We start from the raw sequence: 21,459 nt of genomic DNA on the forward strand, positions 1-21,459 counted from the left end.
CGGTTAAAGCCCCTCTGGTATGGAGGATGATGGCTGAAATGTAAATATGGGGAGGCCTGGCAGATCGATTGTATCACACTCCCACAAACCCACCAAGGCAAGCGCCACGTGCTTACAATGGTGGAGGCAACCACTGGATGGCTGGAAACATACCCTGTGCCCCATGCCACCGCCCGGAACACTATCCTGGGCCTTGAAAAGCAAGTCCTATGGCGACATGGCACCCCAGAAAGAACTGAGTCAGACAACGGGACTCATTTCCAAAACCACCTCACAGACACCTGGGCCAAAGAGCACGGCATTGAGTGGGTGGATCACATCCCCTATCATGCACCACCCTCCTGGAAAATCAAACGATACAATGGACTGTTAAAGACTACGCTGAGAGCAATGGGTGCTGGGACGTTCAAACATTGGGACACACATTTATCAAAAGCCACCTGCTTAGTCAACACAAGGGGATCTGCCAATCGAGCTGGGCCTGCCCAGTCAAAACTTTTACATACTGTAGAAGGGGATAAAGTAGTAGTACATGTAAAAAATATGCTGGGGAAGACAGTCTGGGTTATTCCTGCCTCGGGCAAAGGCAAACCCACCCGTGGGATTGCTTTTGCTCAGGGACCTGGGTGCACTTGGTGGGTAATATGGGAGGATGGGGAAGTCCGATGTGTACCTCAAGGGGATTTGGTTTTGGGTAAGAATAGCCAATGATTTGAATTGTATGATGTTAATTGCTATATAATACTGTATATCATCACTACTATGGCGGCTATATGCCATATCAACAGTATTACAGTAAGAATCACCCAGATTAATGAAGAATGAAGTTTGATGAAACTGGGCAAAGTGCAGCGATGATAGAACCAGACAAGTGCAGCAGTGATGGAACCAAAACTGGCTTCAGCATGCCAACAATCCAATACCACACACCATCTCTCCTGCCCTGAAGGGCTGTTATGACAGATGGGGCTCAAAGTCATGGACTAAATGAACTCAACGAATATTTTATAGGGACAGCCCATAGACTAAGGGAATGATATCTGTGTGTATATATCAAAAGGCAGGAAAAGTGGTGGTGATTAATTGGGATGTATTGGAAAGTGTGGGACCTGAGCATGACATAGATGGTATAGAATAAGGGATGGATAGTGTCCTGGTTTTGGCTGGGATAGAGATAATTTTCTTCCTAGTAGCTGGTACCGTGCTGTGTTTTGGATTTAGTATCAGAATAATGTTGATAACACACTGATGTTTTAGGTATTGCTGAGCAGTGCTTACACTAGTCAAGGACTTTTCAGCTTCTCCTAGTGCCCTGCCAGCGAGGAAGCTGGAGGTGCACAAGAAGCTGGGAGGGGGCACAGCCAGGACAGCTGACCCCAACTGGCCAAAGGGACATTCCATACCATGGGACGTCATGCTGAACAAAAAAACTGGGGGGCTTTGGCCAGGGGGGAGCCGCTGCTGCTTGGGAACTGGCTGGGCATCAGTCAGCGGGTGGTGAGCAATTGCATTGTGCATCACTTGTTTGTATATTCATTATTTTCCCTTCCTTTTCTGTCCTATTAAATTGTCTTCATCTCAACCCACGAGTTTTACCTTTTTTCCGATTCTCTCCCCCATCCCACTGCGGGGAGTGAGCAAACAGCTGTGTGGTGTTTAGCTGCCTGCCGGGTTAAACCACAAGACACAGATACAAGCAGGTGCACGCTGAGGTGATAGAACCTTAAAAAATGGCAGAGGTGAACAGTGCTGCTTGCGTAATTTGAGGCCATTTTCTGTTATGGAGTTATAACTTAAATATTTAATATTTAAATAGTTTAAAAGGTTCAGAAAAGTTCTTCTGAATCATACAGTGCAACTTAGGATCTTTTTGCAAGTTTACAGTTGTTTCTCTATCCCCTAGAGAAATGCTGGTAATAGCTTCATTTGCTGTCTGAAGCAAATTTGCAATTTGCTGTCCTTTCTCTTGGCCCTTTATGAAGTGCTCAGATCTGTTAGATACAATCTTGCTGATAAGAGCGTGAAAACTTGGAGAGGCAATGTTCATTTTGCACTTTGGTGCAATTTCTGGTAACCTTTTTAACAGCTTTTCTCTGTTTGCACTTGTTTTGCAAGTAATTAATTTGTAGTTCTTGATGCAGGCATTTGGTATTCTGTCTCTGTAGAACCTGAGCTTGCTGGAAGTTAGGATTGGCAGATGGCACATGGAGAATTGCATTTGGTTTTGAAGTTATACTTGTGGATTGTGAAAACTTAAGTATTTCCTATTTATATTTAAAGATTAAACAATGAAGCTTCCTTCGTTTGCTATGGAAGACTGCTTTGTAGGTGGATTTCATCACACAAAGGCTCTTCATGATTATCATATTCTTTTCTTTCGTGGAAATTTTGTCTCCACATTCATTTAGCATGGTATCATTCTCACTTTAATTTCCAACATATTTGAATCATTACACTTCAGTAGATAAAAACAAAATATAAGAAGAATGAAGATGATGCATTTGCAAGTCTCAGTGTGCTCTGATACATATTTCATATTGTAACAGAAATGTGGATAGCAGTTACCTATGTTCTTTTGATATTCTTACCAAGCAACATTTGCTCTAATTACCACCATCATTTGCAGCTGGCTTAAAGTAAGGGGAAAGAAATTATTAAGCAATGCTGAGCAACCTTACTTAAGTTTTATTTATTTTAATGATTGTTTAAATCTTGGTGTGCCAAAAAATCTAGGAAGCTCTGAGGTTGGTCTGAGTGGTATTGGCTACTGACTACAGGATGCTAGTCTTGCAAAACATGAAATAATATTCCTTACTTTGCAAGTCAGGAGCAGGATATTGACATTCCCCCCCCACCCCCCCGCTTTTTTTTTTTTTTTTTTTTTTTTTTTTTAAATGAGTTTTTATACTTTGGGGTTTGGCAGTGAAGAGCTCCTCCAGTCTGCTGTGTTGCTGCTCTGGTTCATCTCTCACTTGTGTTTGTGTGGGCTGGCATAGCCACTTTACACTCTTTGCTTCGCAGTCTGGGCTGTTTCACGCTACTACTAGTCATTCCAGTTTAGCTATGTAGAGCTTGAAAGCACTACTTCCTTAAGCTTACAGCTCAGAATAAATAATCACATCTTACGTGTTTAAACTAGCTGTCCCAGAATGTGATATGGCTTCTTTTCAAAAGTTTTTTGATGTATATCCGTGTGCTTTGTGTGCACAAGACTGGATTTGCTTAAAGGAGCAGTTTCATGGGTCTTACATGTATATGTCTAAGAAAACCCGTGTGTTATTCTAATGGGAAGCAGTTTTAGTGATCAGTTTGGTAGTTTCAGAAATAGTGGTGGATCTTTTCTTTGCTGTTTCCTCAGCTAGGAATAGATTTAGATTTTATTTGGGGCAAAAAGTTTTTGCAGAACTTTAGCTGACCATGCAGCGAACCAGACTGCTGAGAACCTCGGTGAAGATACATTTGGCAACCTGGAGATAACTGCTTGCCCAAGGAGAGTTCAGACCATCTAAGTACTTCCTTTATCTTAGCCAAAAAAGAACCTACATGAACATATCCTGTTTAACTCAGGACATTCCATTGTCTCACTGAGCAATGTCCCTTTGGCAGTGGAATACTGATATAAAATTAAATAAAAATTATAAAATTAAGCTTTTTACTACTCTCTCTGTGTGCAGGCCTCTAGGTTGGGCACTTGTCTATACAGGGTGGTCTTCGAGTCAGTTATTCCATCACAGCTTCCTGGACAGGACACAGATCACCAAGTCACCAAAACCAGCACCCTGCCTTGAAAAATGGTTGAGTTCTCAGTAGTGTTGTGGTTCTTCACAGACACATTGTCTCCATAGATCTTCTTTTACCCATATTAGCATACTGATTTTTAATGCTGATAACTGATGGTTAACGTGATTAGTAAGAGACATTTTGAGCTTTAAGGGAAAAACTGCCTCTCCCATCTTTGGCTATTGCTTGCATTTGCTGCTGTGTATGTTCTTTTCCAGTTCGTTGCTAACTGAAATGTATGGTTTATTGAGTTTTGCCTTGTTTGCCACCTCACTGTATGCACTGGTTTTTCTTGTTTTCTTTGTTGATCATGTTAAACAGCACTGGCCTGCTTGCAGTTTCTTTAAGGTACTCCACTGCTAGTATTTTACTATTCTGGAATAAGATCATGAGAATGTTTAAAACAAAAAAAAAAGCCCAAACAATCCCCCCCCCTCCCCCCCAACCAAACCCAAATAAACCCCGCCGATTTCTGATTCATAAGAAAGTTTCAGTTCTTCTACTATTACTATTATAGACTCGGGGATTTCAGAAGATCAATGGATTCTCCCTCTTGCACTGTTTTGCTGACAAGTAAAAATAAAGAAAATAAAATATAGCAATATAACAGACGTGAGAAATGCTGTTTCCCTTTCCTGAAATTGCGGTGAAGGTGAAATGAAATTCTTTGGTTCTTTCCCACATTGAGCCATTTCTGTGATAAGTAGAGCATACTGCTGTTGGCCTCTGAAAAGTCTGACAAGCAGCTGGGGCTGTCCGGAGGGAATCTGTCCATGCCTCTGGGTTTGAAGGCACAGAGCTCGTGCTTTCTAATTACACTGTAATATAAAGGAGCCTTCACTCTTTTCCCTGGGTCCCTGAAACTTTTTGCCTCTGTTCTGTTGTGCAAATAATTTGATGTCACTGTGACCCGTGGATCCAGGCGATGTGGCTTCATGATGTGTCACCTGAGCTCGTAGTCTAGCCAGCAGCTGCAGTGTGTCCTGCCACCCGGCTGAGCAGTCATCAGAGAGAAAACCATGCCATCAGCTTAAACTGTCCGCAAATCTAACAACACAGGTAACACAGATAATAGGCAGGGAAGAGTAGGTGGTCTGCCCTGTTGCTTCATAGCACTGTCGGTTGAAATCTTAGTAATTGGCTTGATTGTTTTTACTACTGGCATTTGTTTCTAATGGCTTATAACCATCCTAGCGATGATCTGTTCACAGTATCTTTTGCTGCAAGTATAATGAAGGAACCTATTTCACTGACTCATCCGAAGAATAGAAACAACTTTCCGAAGTTTCCAAGTGTACAGAACTTGTGCAGGAATTCAGATCCTAGTGAAATGCTGTAGCTCCAACAAGGCTGTATATTAACGTGTCGTAAAACACCATCTGTTGAAGTGGTCAGTTGTGCTCTATAGAATTCTGATTGTGAGAAAGAAACGCCTTCTTTCTTCCAGGATTGTCTTGGCTTCAGAAAACATTAATTCACTAGATACTTTGTAACGACAGCTTTTGCAAATAGTAGTATGTGGAAAAAAGTAAATGTTTTGTTTGTGGTGCTAGCAACCACTTTGGTCTAACGTTTTTATCTGTTAACCATAGTTCTTTTGTGGATGAGAATTTATAAGATTTTAGGGAAAATATTTTCTAATTGCACCCAATCCAGCTTTTGATCTCAGTAAAAACTTCCTTTATGAAAAGACACATATTGTAATTGCATCTATTTTAAGCATTAGGTTGTTTGTAGATATGAGGGGGTTTTGTCTTTTTGTGTGTATATATATGTATATATAAATAAAAATAGATTCTATTGATTTGAATTTTCAGAGAAACGTTACTTTTTAATTGATCTTTATTGGAAATTTAATACGAGTTTCTTGAATGCAAAACTTTTGCCATCTATTATCATGATAATAATCCATATGGAAAAGTTATTTGCTGGAATAGAGCAAGAGTTGAGTTTGTAGTGCGTATGAAAGGATCTGACATATCAACTTAGTAATTACCTTGAATCAGTCAGTGTATGAAATGACTTTTGATCAGTCAGAAGTGACCTATGATCAGTCAGTTCTCTGAAATGACCTTTACCTATGGAATAAAAATGTCATATTTTAATTATTCTTACATGGTAAAATGTGTAACATGATATTTTTCGCAGTAGTACTTAGTCTTAAATCCTCCTCTATTGTAATGAGTCCAGGTAGTGCCAGACTTGAGAAGGGAAACCTTAATTTGATGCCCAGAGCATAAACAAAACATAAACAAGATTTTAGTAAATTCCCTTTTGTTCTGACTGTAGGGAAACCTCTGCGAAATAAACTATCCTTTTTTGTGTGTATTAATTTGTTCCTTTAAGGAGCCGGGGAGCAAAGCAATATATATGTTGTAAGAATTGTTAAATACTAGCATCCTGAAGTGAAGTGCAGTGATGCTGTAGATTCTTCCTTGAAGGCCAAAAACATACTGTGAGCCGCTACTTAGCCTGGACAATGTGAAATACAGTATTTTCCCAAGTCATTCCTATATGTAAGTATTAGGTGTTGAACTGCTACTGGCCTAGAGCAGTTACAGAGAATAACTTTTAATAATGGCGTCTTAATTCCTTAACTTCCCAAGTCATCTGCAGCTGCTGGTTCATTATATCCCTCTGTTTAGATGAGTATATCCAAAGGAAATGGGGTAGAAGACTGGGAATTTTCTGCTGGGAGTTGTAGTTCTGAATGGAGTCACGCAAGGGTTCCTGCAGACGTTTTGAGAAAAATGGCTCAAAGGATGGTACGCATCCCATCTGTTTGGGGTTAAAGATGTGCTGCCACTGCTACTGAACCCATAAATGGTTCAGGCTTGAACCATCTTCCTTGTGTTATAATTTCATGTGAGAGTTGGGTTTGCCTGGTGGGTCCTTGCAGGATAGTACCATCTGGCACTGTGGTCACAAACACTTCACTGTTGTTGGAGGTGGTATTCTTGTGACAAAAGAAGGGGGGGAAAAAAGCACACACACACATCCCCAACAAAGTGAGAATCTCTGTTAACTGTAAAAATGTATATCCTACTATTACTAGAGCATTTTAGGTCCATATAGTCTAGACCAAGTTTTGGTTATCAAATTTGTGCATTTCTGACAGGGTTTTACGAGGAAATACAGGTGAGTATGCCTTGATTTTTTAAAATACTCCTTTGATTATTTTTTTTTATGCTTACATAAAATAAAGATGCCATGAAGGCAGGTATGATAATGTAAATTCGTGCATGAAGGTAGAAGAGGTGTACATTGAGGAGGGCTAGAAGGGCTTAGCTTCTGTGTGTAAGATCTCACTCTGTGCATATCTGTGGAGTAATTTATGTCTTAAAGGGGGTGGGGGAAGTCTCTTGCTGGTGATGAAATTGAACAGTAAGAAAAGGGGCATAAGTGTAGACAGATAGAACTCAGTAAAGTTTATTTCACATGCATTGCATTCCTGAATCTGAGCTGGTGCTTCTTTCTTTCTACATGAAAATACGAGTTTGGCTTTTTTGTTTGTTTCTTTTAGACTCTTGGATGGAAAGAAATATGCTATTCATATCTTGATAATTTATAGAAGTGTTTATGTCCTTCTATGTAGTTAACACTGTTTGGAATTTTGGCTTTACTGGGGATTTGTCATATTCACTACATATATCTTGTGATGCACTGAGTATTTCCATGTTTGTGGGTGGGGCACAGCGTACGCAGATGTTCACCACATAGCTCAGATAGGTGATTTTGGTACTATGGAGGAAAATCTTCAATCTCTTGTTTTCTTGAATGGGATAAAATAACTCCATTCAACGAAGTTTTTATTAAGTAGTCAGATGTTTAGATCTTAAAGGTTTTAGCAAGTAGCTGTCAATGTCCTGAAAGGATGTTGTAAACAAAGGATAAAAAGCTACCCTGAAAACAGTCAGTGGTTGTTCTAAATGAATCCTGTGTTATTACTCACAGTGGAAAATTGTTTGTAGTACTTAGTTGGGAACACTTTTATATTTTGCCTTGGTCTAGGCATTATCTCATGCTTATTCACGTGGTTATACATTTACTTTCCAAGCAAAAAAATCATGTGCAATCATTGAGCTGTTAACTGTCAGAGTACGGCATATTCAGGGGGAGTCAGACTTAAATTACTGCAAAATGTTGGCATGTTAGTTCCAAGGGTGTATTCAAGAAGCACTTTATAGTTTCCATTACTTCCCAAACCTAAAGGTCAATGTTTGAAGGGAAGTAGCTCCCAAGACAAGTTGTCTTCATATCTGACACTTATTACTCCAGACATTTCAGTTATGTTTTATTAAAGTTTTTAAAGAAAGTTGCAGTCAGGGTTTCACATGTAGGAATATGATCAGTTGACAGGTAGTTTTAAAATACTCCCATTATGCAGCAGCTAACATATAATGCAGTGGTGTTTTTTTAATCTTGGAAGTATTAATCATTCATATTTTGTTACCTTGGAACTTTTACTGACAGTAATATCACAAGCACTCCTGCAAGCCTTGCTTTTATTTTGGAGATTTTTGCTAAAGCACATTTATCTGGATCTACCTTTCATAACATTTGTAGAAACTTTTCTGGAGGTTATCAAAAGAGTTGCATGGTTTTTTTTCAGTTACGTGTTCATGCTATGTATACTTTGTGATTAACTGTTCAGAAAAAGAGCTTCACACTCCTACTTTAAAGATCTTCCTTAAATGAGCTTTGTTCTGGAATAATTTTTTAGTTGGAAACCTGAACATAAATGCAGAATATTTGACGAAAAATGCCAGCAGATTAGATTAAAAATCTTTGGCAAACATCCTTTCATACTTTTGGGAGACTCAAGCCTCAAACATAAGTGAGTTGCTCTGTGATAAGTTTGTGTGTCAGTTGATTTATGGTTATGGCCCATGTTCTTTTCTTAGCCTGTAGGAAATGCATTCTGATTTAAGCTATCTTATTAGGCTTTCCCTCTGAAATCTAAATTAACATAGTTGTGAACTGTTTATCTATTTAAACCCTGAGACCTGAATCCAGATGTTATATCTAGAGTCTACTGTATTATTGCCACACTATAAGTTACATGAAAAACAATGAAGAAAACAAGTTTAGATCTCCAAGTAAAGCTCATTTCCTAATTCATTTAGGGCAGTTTTAAAAATAATAAAATGTGCAAGTGTTTTACCCTGCTTCCTAAGGAAACAAAGCTTATGCGATCATGCTGTGTGCCTCTGCTGACTGCCAGTCTCTTAACCTCCTCCCCCTCCACCCCCCAATAACTTTTGAAACTACTGGCCAATTTCAAACAGATTTGACAGGAGTAAAGGTCTCAAAGATATCAGGTTCCTACTAGTTTAATGGAAATAGGTGGCTGGATGGAGAAGAGAGACCCTATTCATATGTCTGCTTTGGAAAAAACTGTGGAATGAGATCAACTGTATTATTAGACACTAGCAAATCCTCATGGGGAAGAGAAGTTATGAATGCCCTAAATAAGGGAAAAGCTTTGACTGGATTTCTCACCTTGTTAGACATTAGGGGATCCAGCACAAGAGTCATAACCATAGGAAACCAGGCTTCAGTAGTTCTATTGCTCACAGACCTGCTTGCTACTCAGTGAGGTAGGAAACTATCTGATTATTCCTGGAGCCATTGAATTAATGAGGAAAAAGATGAAATAAAAGATCTTTTAAGGATGTCCTGCTGCAGTTATCATTGTAAACTCACTTCAGAGGCACACTGGTAGCAGAAAGTTGAATGGATAGTATTGCCTGAAGTATAGAAGGGAATGATAAAAGAGGAGAAGCATAAAAGAAGATAAAGCACTTGAATGTATGCATGAAATGCAAACCTGCCAATTTTTTGTGTGATTCATCCTAAATTCAATAAACTGAATTGTTTGTTCTTTACATAATCATGACTCTCTTATCACTATTTGTGGAACTATAATGTATATATGCATATATATGCCTGTTCCATGTTTATTATTCTAATAAGTAACTAGTGCCACATGATCTTTCTGGAGCTTTGCCTTTGGCTTTTTTACTCCAATCGCTCAGATTTTTTTAGTGAAGTGGAACACTGTGTCTGATTGCCACTGGGAAAGAACTGGAAGAAATATTTAATATTACGGGTGCTGAGTATTACTGCTGCAGTACATTTTAGTATTCAGTGTATTTTTAATTTTAAGGAATTCTGTTGCGAAGTGAAGAAAATTGAGAGGAAAAGTAGTAGCGGCTTTCTGTAGCTTAGCACCTTGAGAGGTGAACATTGCTTTAGTGTAAATGCTCTGTAACTTTTCTCAGTTCATCCCTTTTTTGAAATGTAGCTCATTTTTTACAAAGATATGATTTGGGTCGTGTTGAAATATATGAGTTTAATGGGAGGGGAGGGGGAAGTATTCTCATGAACAACAGTTTTTACAGTAAGTTTGGGAAAACTATTACAGAGCACTTTAGGGTAGTGAATCATAGCCTGGATAGATCTTGACCAGACCATGTCACAGCTGTCAAAATTCAGTAGCTAATGACCATTTCAGCACGGGTGGGATTAAGCTTCACAGAAGTAGCTGATTGTATAGATATGTGAAACATGATGTTTCTAAGGAGTGTAAAGGTTAAACAAAGGAGTTTTCCAAAGGCTTTAAAGAAAGACAGATAGAGATATAATGCCGTTCATGAAAGAAATCAATTAGTTTCTTGCTCAATAAGTGTCTTCCTGGCACCCATGCAACTCCTCTTACCTATCTACATGGCTTACTTTTGGGTTTTTTTAAAGGGGTATTCAAGCCATATCTGACGTGCTTACTATTTTTATTTACCATTTTTATTCCAGAATGATCTGAAGAATGAGGCCTCCTGAAATATACATAATCCCCATATCCTGGTGATTCTTACAGGGCAAATGTGGCAGGGTGAAAGAAAGAAATGAAATGTGCAAACAGACTGAATATTGATGATCTGCAAATGTCATAGAAGTTCTATGTTTATTTTCTGTGTATATGCACAGTTTACTTAGTCATGGTATATATTCAGAATTACATAGAATAGGATATTTCATTTGGAAGGGACCTACAACAATCACCTAGTCCAACTGCCTGGCCACTTCAGGGCTGACCAAAAGTTAAAGCAAATTATTAAGGGCATGGTCCAAATCCCTCTTAAACACTGACAGGCTTGGGGCATCAACCACCTCCCTAGGAAGCCTGTTCCAGTGTTTGACCACCCTCTCGGTAAAGAAATGCTTCCGAATGTCCAGTCGAAACCTCTCCTGGCGCAGCTTTGAACCATTCCCACGTATCCTATCACTGTGTGTGTACAGTTCTGGTCATCCACAGTCAAAAAATGCAAATTCTAAAAAGGAGGAAGCTTGTATGATATGAGGAATAGAGAGCCAAACATATATGTAGCCAAAGCTACAACCTTAAGCTTTAATTCAACAGAATAAATACTGACAGAGAAAAATAATTATCTATAAATAACTGAGTCTGAACACTAGGGAGGGAGAAGAATGCTATAAGCTAAGGAACAGTGTCTGTCCAAGAGCAAATGGATAGAAGTTGGGCATGTGTGTGTTTAGGAGGCAAATTAGAAAAAAATGTCCCAAACAGCTTTCCAATTAGACTAGTGAGATCAAGAATCTCTTTTAAAAACTTCATTTCCTTTATGAGAGGGTTTATGTGACATTGTTTCCTGTGATTGCAAAGAATTGGCCTTAGTGAGGTTTCAGGAAAATGATGTTCAAATTTTGGTACACTATCTATATCTTCAAAGATGTCCTCCTCCTCTTTCTGCTGAACAGCGTAGTGGGATTTTACGTTGAGAGCTTCTTGCTAAAATGATCTCAAATACAGAGAGTCAAAGTGCAGCGTTTCCAATTTCAGGGAAATCCAAGTAAGAATAAGAAATTTAGACTGCTGAGCAGAGCTGGCTTTTCATGTGGCTGTTTTCTCCACCACAAGAACCCATTCAAGTCCATTGGACCAGATGCACTGCATCTAAGGGTGCTTAGAGAGCTGGCCTTCATGAGACTAGTCCCTATCAAATTTGAAAGCTCACAGAGACTGGGAGAGGTCCCTAACAACTGGAGAATGGTAAATCTTCCCCCAGTCTTGACAAGATGCTGGGATGATGCTCAGAGAAACTACAGACTGGTCAGGCTCACTTTGATTTCTGGGAAAGTCTTAGAGCAACTCTTCTCAGCCTATTTCGGTGCACATGAAAGAGAAGGTGGTGATTTGGAGCTGTTGGCATGGATTTACCAAATATAAATCATGCCGAACCATACAGACTGCCTTCTGTGATAAAACAGCTGGATTTGTGCCTGAACATAGAGCAGTGGATGATACTCGTCTGGACTGTGGCAAGACTTTCAGCAATGTATCCCACAATATTCTTAGGTCCACGTTGGGCCGTTATGGTGTGGATGGGTAGAGAATGAGATAGATAGAAAACTGGTTGGATGATGGGACTTAGAGGGCAGTGGTTAATGGGATGTATGGGCCTGGAGGCTGGTAACAAGTGGAGAGCTGCAGTGGTCTTTCCAGGGACCTGTCCTGTTCCATATCTTTGGTGATGGGGTGCACATTCATTGAGTTTCCACTTAGCACCAAACTGGAGTGACCAGTGGATGCACTCAAGGGCAGGGCTGCCATGTGGAGAGGCCAGGCTGAGGGAAAGGGCTGACGGGAGCCGTATGAGTCAGCAGACAAATGCAAAGTCCTTCCCAGGGCCGGGAGAGACCCTGCAAGGGGGTGGGCTGGGGAGCAGCTCCGAAGGTAAGGCCCTGGGTCCTGGCAGGCAGTGAGCTGAGTCTGAGCCCTGGCAGCAGTGGATGCCAAGCACATCCCAGGCCATATCGACAGGAGCACAAGTAGCAGAGCATGTGAAGCAGCTGTTCCTCTTTATTTGGCATTAGTCAGTTTGATAAAGCATCCAGTTTGGGGCTCCTGGCACAAGAAGGACCCTGATCAGGAAGTTGAATTGGAGATGTCAGAGGTCCGTCCCATTCAGTGACTCTGTGAAGAGCTTTTAGGATAGGAATCTGCTTCCGGTCTGGCCCATGCTGCAGTGTACAGGTTGATGAGGGATGGATGGAATAACTTGTAAGTGGCAGAGCCTTCTTCAGCCTTATTTCTGGCTATTTCCCCAGGACCCAATATTCCCTCAAAGGCGAAACCTGAGAGCTCCTTCTCCAGTGTGCCTTGGTCCTTCTCAATCTAGTAAAATACAGTGGCTTCTGCTGCAAACCTGGTGGAGCACTATTCCAGGGACTACTGTGGTTGCCTCTGCACCAGTAAATTAAAATTTGCTGGGAATGTTCCCAGGCACAGAGGCCAACTGGCGGGGAACCTTCGATGTCCATGCTATTAAACTCTCTCAGCCTCCAGAAGAGGGTGGCTGCATGCAGACTGCCTTTTGGGAGTGGTCCCTGGGATGCTCCAGCTCCTGCGATGTGCCTGCAGAGTGTTTGGCGAGGTGGTTGCTGGCATGGGACAAGGACACGCTGGGGCCATTCTAGTGCTATAGATGTATATAATATTAGTGTGTGCTAGTACCTGGTGATGTTCCCAATTCTTGCTTAGTTTGCTATACAGATGTAGCCTCTTTGCACTGCAATTGTAAGGGGGCCACGGTGCCATGAATGTGTGGGTTTGAGGGTGTGAGGAACAGCGAAGCACTCCCCAAAATAGCTGGGAACCCCTGCCATACAAGATAGTGAAACCAGATGGAATTTCATCACTTGATGCGCAGCTAATATGATGGCAATTTATATGGAAGGTTTCTGCAGCATGTAGTAAAAACCTGAGAAAAATAGCAATCACGTCAGCTGTTTTGCTCTAGAATAGATGTAATGCCTTCGTCAAGAAGGAATTTTTTTTTTTTGAGGATGAAGTAATACTTTTTTCATAAATAACATTTCAGAAGGGAAAGGCAAGAGTGGAGAAAGGCAGGATTTTTATCTTAGACTTGATTTTTGTAACTGGTGATCACATTTTTATACTGACTAATGTAACCAGCAAGATTTCTTGGCTTCCATGGTACTCTAATTTTTCTAGCTTCCTAGAGTTTGCTGTTACAAAAGCAACTTCTGCTTTCACATTGTCATCACTGTATTGTGCAAGTCTAGTGTACTCATTGTATTACCACACCCAGGGATGTCATGGTTACTGTTGAATGATTTCCCTGGAGATAATAGTGGCACAGCTTTAAAAAATCAAGACCACTCACTGATTGACTTAAGAAATAAAAATGGTATAATGCTTTCCAGATTCAAGCTTGTAACAATACTTTCTTTGTGTAGGCAACTAAGTGTCAGCATCATTCATTTGTAGGTCATATTCTTTAACCCTGTACGTGAATTTTCATTAGCATTTTCCTCTTTTAAATTCATAGTTATTTTCATAGTGAAAACTTACTTTTATCAAAGTATTGATTCTATCTTAGTTCAGAGTCTGCGCGTACATGGAGTAGAAGAGGTAGCTGATATTTAACTGGCAGTAGCAAGGCGGATTCTGGAAATAGCAGCCTGTCTGTCTTGCAAGAGTTCCAGCTCTCAGCTGAGAAAAGAAAGTTGCTGTATCTTACACTGCCTATTGTAATGCAAGCATGTAAGAGACATCTTACTTATGAATTAATGTAACGTTCAGTGTTGTCCTGTATGTTATGGCTAATCTCTAACTCTGTGGTGAAGAATATACTTTCAGTACCAGTCATAGGCAAGGTCATCAGTAGGTGACTTCAGGATAGTTCAGCTGATAGCTTTTAATATCTTGTCCTAGCAACGTTTTCTAGGTATAAATCTGTGCAAGTGTTGAAAAAGAAGTGAGCAAAGCATTTGTTTTGGTTTGGTTCTTGAGATTTATTAAGATGGCTTTTGCATATTGAAAACACATGGTTTCAGGCTGTGGGATTTTTATTAATAAAAACCACACTGATTGCTCCTCCGTCCTCCCCTAGTTCCCAAAGAGCCAGTTGAACTGGCATTAATAGGTAGCATGGAAAGACCAAGCTCTAGTAAGACTGAGCTCTATCACAGAAATATCCCTCCCAGCATAGCTCCCTTCTAGCGTAGGAAAGGCGTTGAGAGATGCTCAGGATAGGGCAATGACAAAAAGGATCTGTTGTTGAATGGGTCTGCAGGGCTTTCCTGCTTCAACATAGGGGTCACATCTGCTATTACAGCCTGCAGGTCTTGATAAAGACAGAGAGGGACTACACAGCTGCTCCATGCTGGTGGGCTGCTGTGGAATCCCCCCCCCCCCTCAAATTCTTCATTAATATTTCCCTGGTGAAAGGACATTTGCTTAGACAATACCTTGCAGGAGGCAGCATCTGTCTGCAAGGATGTAGATGTTATTAACTATGCTAGCCCAGCTGATTGTTAACAGTTAGAAATACTATGATTAGAAGCAGAGCGCAAGGATGTCTGAGTCCTACTCCAAAGGCATAGGAAGAGTGGAAGATGAATGAGGTGTGTTAGAGATGATTCTGTTACAGGCTGTAGGTTGACTCATACAATTAAAACTCCATCAATTATTTCACACATTAGGAATATTTTCATTTCAAAATCAGACCTAAGTATCTGTAAGTGTACTCTCTGTAAAAATTACTTGTTAAATTGTTTTCAAAATAGAGAAGGAAAAAGCAAAATATTATGGGTTAGGATTTAAGTAGGAGAGGGAAAGCCACTATATAGGTTGTATAGCCTGCCAGGACAAGAAAGGACAAAATCTGTCTGTCTAAATAAACATTTTTTTCTAGCTTGTGGAAGTATGGAATTCCTTAAATATATTTTGGATATCAAATACTGTTAGAAAGGATTGTCAGGATACTTAAGTAATACAGAGTTAGAAATCATGGCCAGCAATGCAGATGCAATGAGAGTTTCCAGCATGAATGTTTTTTTCTTATAGACTAGTATGTCGTAGAGAAAAATTGTTGTTATTGGAAATTAGCGCACTGTTAGTATCTAGCTTCAGATTCTGCCCCAGAAGAGAGAGCTTGCAGACATTGCTGTGTAAATGGCTTCTCCTTTCAGTGCATAACCTTTGATAATTATTGCCTTTAGCTGTGATAACGCTCATTTCCAGTGGAATGTAGTAATGCTAAGATTATATAACATATATTTTTAATGCAAAATTAAAATCCACCATCTCTATAGAATAAAATAATTTTCACGTAGTTTTAGAATTTGCCATGACAAAAATGTGTTGGCTCATATTTTAATGACTTGTTTTTTCCTATGTGAAGCATCATCGTGTAAACATCAGTAATGAAAAGAAAAATTACTTGAGAAGCTTTTCAGTTTACTTCCAAAATATTTTCTGTCTTATGGTTGAGATCACTTCTTTCTTCATCTCTAAAAGACAAACGGTGGGCACGGTGAGAGGTGATGGGAAAATGACAGTTTTGTCATAAGCTTCTAATTCTTGTTTTTATTTCTAAACTTAAAATACTGGTCTAATGGATAAGTGCTGAGTGTGATTTCTGATTAAGGGAACACAATTTTCTAAATGATTCTATAGTCATCTTCATGTGTCTTTAAAAAACAACAATAAAAAAAATCCCAACAAACAATAAAACAGATATTGAAGGGGAGCAGTACATCAGTCACAGTCAGTCTGTTGTCCACTGGGACCTCTAGCAGATCTGCTCATTTTCTGTATAAATGAAGTGTTTAGTGCTTCACTGTTTTACATAATGTTTTCTTGAATGATCTGAAAGAGGACATAGAAAGCACATTAATTACATCTGCAGATGATACGAAGTTATGAGAGCTACAGCAGCTGGAAGAATGGCAAGAAATATAAATTGATCTAGAGAGCAGCAATGTGCAGGAATTTACAAAATGAGGCTCGCCTTGGAAATGGGATCCAAATTGTAGACATGCTATGTGTAAAATTAGCTTTGTGAAGTGTTAATGTTGAGCTTTCACTCATGCAGTAAGCAAGATCTATTTATCTTGATATCCCACCCAGTTAACTATTTCTTATGGTATCCTGATCTTTAACCACTTCTACTGAATCTTCCTAGAATTGTTTCCAATTTCACTACTGTGGTTTTGGCGATGAAGGACAAATAACTGGATGACCACTTGGTGTAGTTGCAAGCAAAAACTAAGCAATATGTGGAAAAACTAATGCCTCCTTTTTTATGATTTTTTTTCCCCAAAAAACTTTCAATTTTAGTAGAATTCTGTCTTAATCAGTGCTGCAAATTACACGTCTGTCCTGAATTCAGAATCCTTGGATCTAAAATTGTGCTGTTTTGTGCATCTTTACTGGTTTGCTTTCCAATCTGGGATCCCAGTAGGACTCCAGAGCAAAACTGTCCTGAGACTTCATTTTCTTTACGTTGTTTTATGAACGGCTCGTGCTTTGCCTTGATACTTTGGAAATGAAATGGATCTGACTGCCTTTATGGCTTATCAGTCTCTCAGCACTGGGCTCTTTAGATGGGCGAATGCCAATCAGTTGTAATTTGCTCAGATAAGAATGTTACTATTGTTAGTGCTAACATTTCTGTTTGTTAAATAGGCAGTGTATTAGCTCATTGTAACAAATAATTTCATGTTGAAGAAACAGCCTGAGAGGGCTTTCTGGTGCATTTTGTGTAACAACCAAATGCATTGTGTCTCTCTAGCAGTGTGGCAAATCTGTCCAGCGCCTCCTCTCTGTTGGTGCACACATTAGCAGTGGCTCGTCAGGCTGGCATGCATTTCTTGTTCCACTCTCTGCAGCGTGACCTCTCCCCCTCTCCGTTTTGAGAATTCATCAAAAAAGGTAGCATGCCCAAAAGCCTGGTTTGATTTCTGTTGGTGTATCAGCTTTTATAAAAAGAAGGACATAGTTTTTTCTTACAGATTTTCAGAAATCCTTTCATGGCAGAGGTCCATGAAGCTGGGGATGTATTTTGCAGTTTCAAAACTCCACGTTGCACTAGCAGTATTGGTTTGTGTAATATGTTGAAGTAACAGGCTGAACTGGTTGTTTGTTTATAATTACAATTGCTTTTGAAATGTCTGCTGTGTGTTTGGTATGATTTTGATTGTGAGTGGAATCAGTCTTTCAGCTGAAATCTATTGTTACTCACTTTAACTTGTTTTAGAATTATTCGTATTTTATTCTTTTGTGCTGAGTAGACTGTAATTTGGACAATGCTTGTTTGTCCTGGTTAAACATATTTGCCTATACCTTATCTCAGCTGATTATATTAAAAGCATAAGACAAAAAGATACACCCTTCTTGCTATTTCCCCCACAGGATAAGTAGAAGATTGTGTTGCTATTTGTCTGTGCTACTGTGCTTCTCTATCTCTGTGGCTACTATTCAAGTGTGGCATGAATTCTTTATCCATATAGTATGGTGGTGGCTTGCAAGTGATGAAAAACAGTTTCCTTTATGCAAATGTCCATCTTTGTTAATGCTGTCAAACAGCAAGTGTGATATCCAGGGAATACATGTCACTCTGTGGGTTACTGATAATGTAATCTAATTTCCAAAAATAAATTAAATGCATCTTGTAATCTACAGCCATCAGATACATGTAAGCTGAAGGAAAACAACATGTTAGAGACAGTACATGTGAATTTGGAAGAAAGATCAGTGGCTAATTTGAAATTAAGCCTTTGAGTTTGCTGCATTTTCTGATAAATTAACCTTGTTGAAGAAGCTCATGATGGTATTGTGTTGTTGCAGAGACTTCCACAGATAAAAATATCTTATCTAAGTTGAAGGACTGTTATTTGCTTCAAACAATGCCTTTAAAATCTTTATGAGCAATTTTTACAAGGCCTTTTTCAGCAAAACCTTATGAATAGTAGTAGTAAACACTTTTTAAAAAGTGTTAACAAATGCTACAGATTTTTTTCATGCATGTCTTTTATTTAGTTATTGCCATGCCCTCCCAAGTAAAATGAACTAAAGTCAGGAGTAAAATGAATGAAATGGCATTTCTGATTTTATAAGGTGAGGTGCCACAACATAGGCTGAGCTCTTCCCTAGCATGTACCACTTACATTTATATATTTTTTTAAGTTGTTATTGCCATGTCTTCAAGTTGAAAATATGAGTAATAGTTCTATTCATAGGGAAGTGCCACAACAGTTATGCCTATCCTTTTAATAATTACAAGATGTGAGGGAGGACCCTTTCTTCTTCCACATACCTGCCCCTCACTAGCTTGACATTTCTACAGGCATTTCCAATCAAACCCAAGTCATTTTGATGCCTGTGCTGGTTTTGGCTGGGGTAGAGTTAATTTTCTCCACAGTAGCTAGTATGGGGCTGTGTTTTGGATTTGTGCTGAGAACAGTGTTGATAACACAGGGATGTTTTAATTACTGCTGAGCAGGGCTGACACAGAGTCAAGGCCTTTTCTGCTCCTCACCCCACCCCACCAGCGAGGAGGCTGGGGGGGCACAAGAAGTTGGGAGGGGACACAGCGGGGACAGCTGACCCGAACTGACCAAAGGGATATTCCACACCATATGACGTCATGCTCAGCACATAAATCTGGGGGAAGAAGAAGGAAGGGGAGGACGTTCAGAGTGGTGGTGTTCATCTTCCCAAGTCACCGTTACGCGTGATGGAGCCCTGCTTTCCTGGAGATGGCTGAACACCTGCCTGCCCATGGGAAGCAGTGAATGGATTCCTTGTTTTGCTTCGCTTGTGTACGCGGCTTTTGCTTTCCCTATTAAACTGTCCCACAGTCTCAACCCATGAGTTTTCTCACTTTTACCCTTCCGATTCTCTCCCCCATCCCACCAGGGGGGAGTGAGTGAGCGGCTGGGTGGTGCTGAGTTGCCGGCTGGCGTTAAACCACAACAATGCCTCTTTCCTGAAAGATCTGCATCTGCTGTAGTTTAAGCTGGCTGAAGTCTGGATTGTGTCATCCAACCCACTCTGCTTTTCTCTGGATCTGCTCCCTCAACTACTTTTTTTGTCAAGCTGGGCAAATGGTGTTGCTGCTAGCTGTGGAGAAGTGTCAGAAAAGCCCCCTATGGCTTCTGTAGGCTTTATCAGCTATGGAAGTGTACCTTAAGGTAGATTCCCCATCGCCTACTCACTCCAGAGCACCAAAGTCAGCTCCTTCACTTCTGGTTTGCTTCTCTTAAGATAATACATGCGACCTTGTTCAAGCAACCTTAATATCTTTCTTCTTCAATTGCCTCAAACTGTCACGTTGAACATTTTTTGTATGTTTAGTCATCATCCAGCTTTGCATGTTTGTAGTTTAGCTGATACTGTTTTGTGTGTATAGCTGAACTATTCCTCCTTTAACATAATAGAAACAACAGTTTTCAGTTGTTTCTGGCAGACCAGGCAGAACAAATCTGTTCACACCTCTTGTATATCCTGTATAACATCCCCATTGCTGAAGAAATACAACTATTCATTATAGTTCCTATCCATTAATCTCATTGAATTATTGAGGCTACCTATTTAATTGAAAGACTCCTTCTACTATTAAGAACTTGCTGTCTGAGCCCTGAAGGGGAAAACTTGTGGGCTAGTTTTCATCCATCAGGTGCATGCAAGGATCATAGACAGGCATTTGTAGTGCTATTTAAATCAAAAGTAATTAATCTTCATTTGTTTTATTGGTAATATTTATGTGGTTGTATTGCTGCTGTGGGTACCAGAATAGGCAGCAAGTTACTTCACCTGGTTCATTGGGCAGATGGCAAGAAGATGTTAGCAATACCGTTAGGTTTTCAGTTCCTGTGGTTCTGCATTACATCAAAAATGCCTTTTATATAAAAACTGTGGTTGCACCTTTATACTACTGAGCTCCTCTGATCTGTACAAGAGCAGGCTGTTGCTATATCATACTACATTTCCTGCGTGGCATCTCTTTTCCTGCCCATTAGGAAGTATGTCAGCGCTTAGTTCCTACGCCTATTGAATGACAGGTGACCATTAAGATGTATTAGCTGCACACATAATTGGCGTGTAGATTATTGCATATATTCCACAATTCTTCTTGTGACAAATTTATTATATCACTTTGAACTGGAGGACTGTAAGGTATTTCTTAGGCTTATTAAGCATGTATTCAAGTTTGTGGAGCGAGGTTTTGTGATCTTTCTAGCGCAGATGAAGTAACTCGTTCTTTCCTTGTGTCCTAGTTTAGGCTTGGATCTCTGAAGCTACAGGAAGTTTCGAGTCCGGCGGAGGTGGTTAAGGAGCTGATTGGTTACTGCCTAGACTGCCTGGGAAGACTGCAGGTGAAAAACGAGCACCTGCAAAAAGAAAATGAAAGGCTTTTCAGCAACTGGAGTGACGCGGAGAAGCGGTAAGTTTAAAAGTGCATTCACAGGTGATTACTTGAGAAATTTACAAATACATATACTGCCAGTGCAGGCTTTACTGCTGAGCACTTTTGGAGTCATATACACAAAGGAACACACAAATTTTTCTTCTCTTGACAAGTGGTTTTAGCCCATTTACTTGCAGCCTATGTAGTTGTGGATCTTCTTCCGATGTCAAAAATGCAACTGGTATTACAAACTTTGGAATTAAAGCTGGTTTTACCTTTATGAAGTGAAAAAAAATGACCTCTTTTCTGTAGAATCCTCTTCACTTTCTTCAGGAAGTCGTCTTTCCTCTATTTTCTATAACTCTTATGACTAGTGGTTTAAATTATTCACATTTTTGAGCAGGAAATAAGTTGGCATTACTTTAATCTGTTTGCCTTG

The 21,459-nt window shown here is 39.8% G+C and overlaps 1 protein-coding gene across 2 annotated transcripts in view; it reads left to right on the forward strand.

The window, feature by feature from the left end:
- The window catches only part of XRCC4 (X-ray repair cross complementing 4), a 192,374-nt gene that overhangs the window by 66,752 nt on the left and 104,163 nt on the right, over positions 1-21,459 (forward strand). For both annotated transcript variants that reach the window (XM_076362596.1, XM_076362597.1), the window contains exon 4: positions 20,890-21,056. In XM_076362596.1, the coding sequence (XP_076218711.1) occupies positions 20,890-21,056 (167 nt within the window). The remainder of the gene's footprint in view (positions 1-20,889; positions 21,057-21,459) is intronic.

This window comes from Aptenodytes patagonicus, chromosome Z, assembly GCF_965638725.1.
Source record: "Aptenodytes patagonicus chromosome Z, bAptPat1.pri.cur, whole genome shotgun sequence".
Classification (NCBI taxonomy): Eukaryota; Metazoa; Chordata; class Aves; order Sphenisciformes; family Spheniscidae; genus Aptenodytes; species Aptenodytes patagonicus.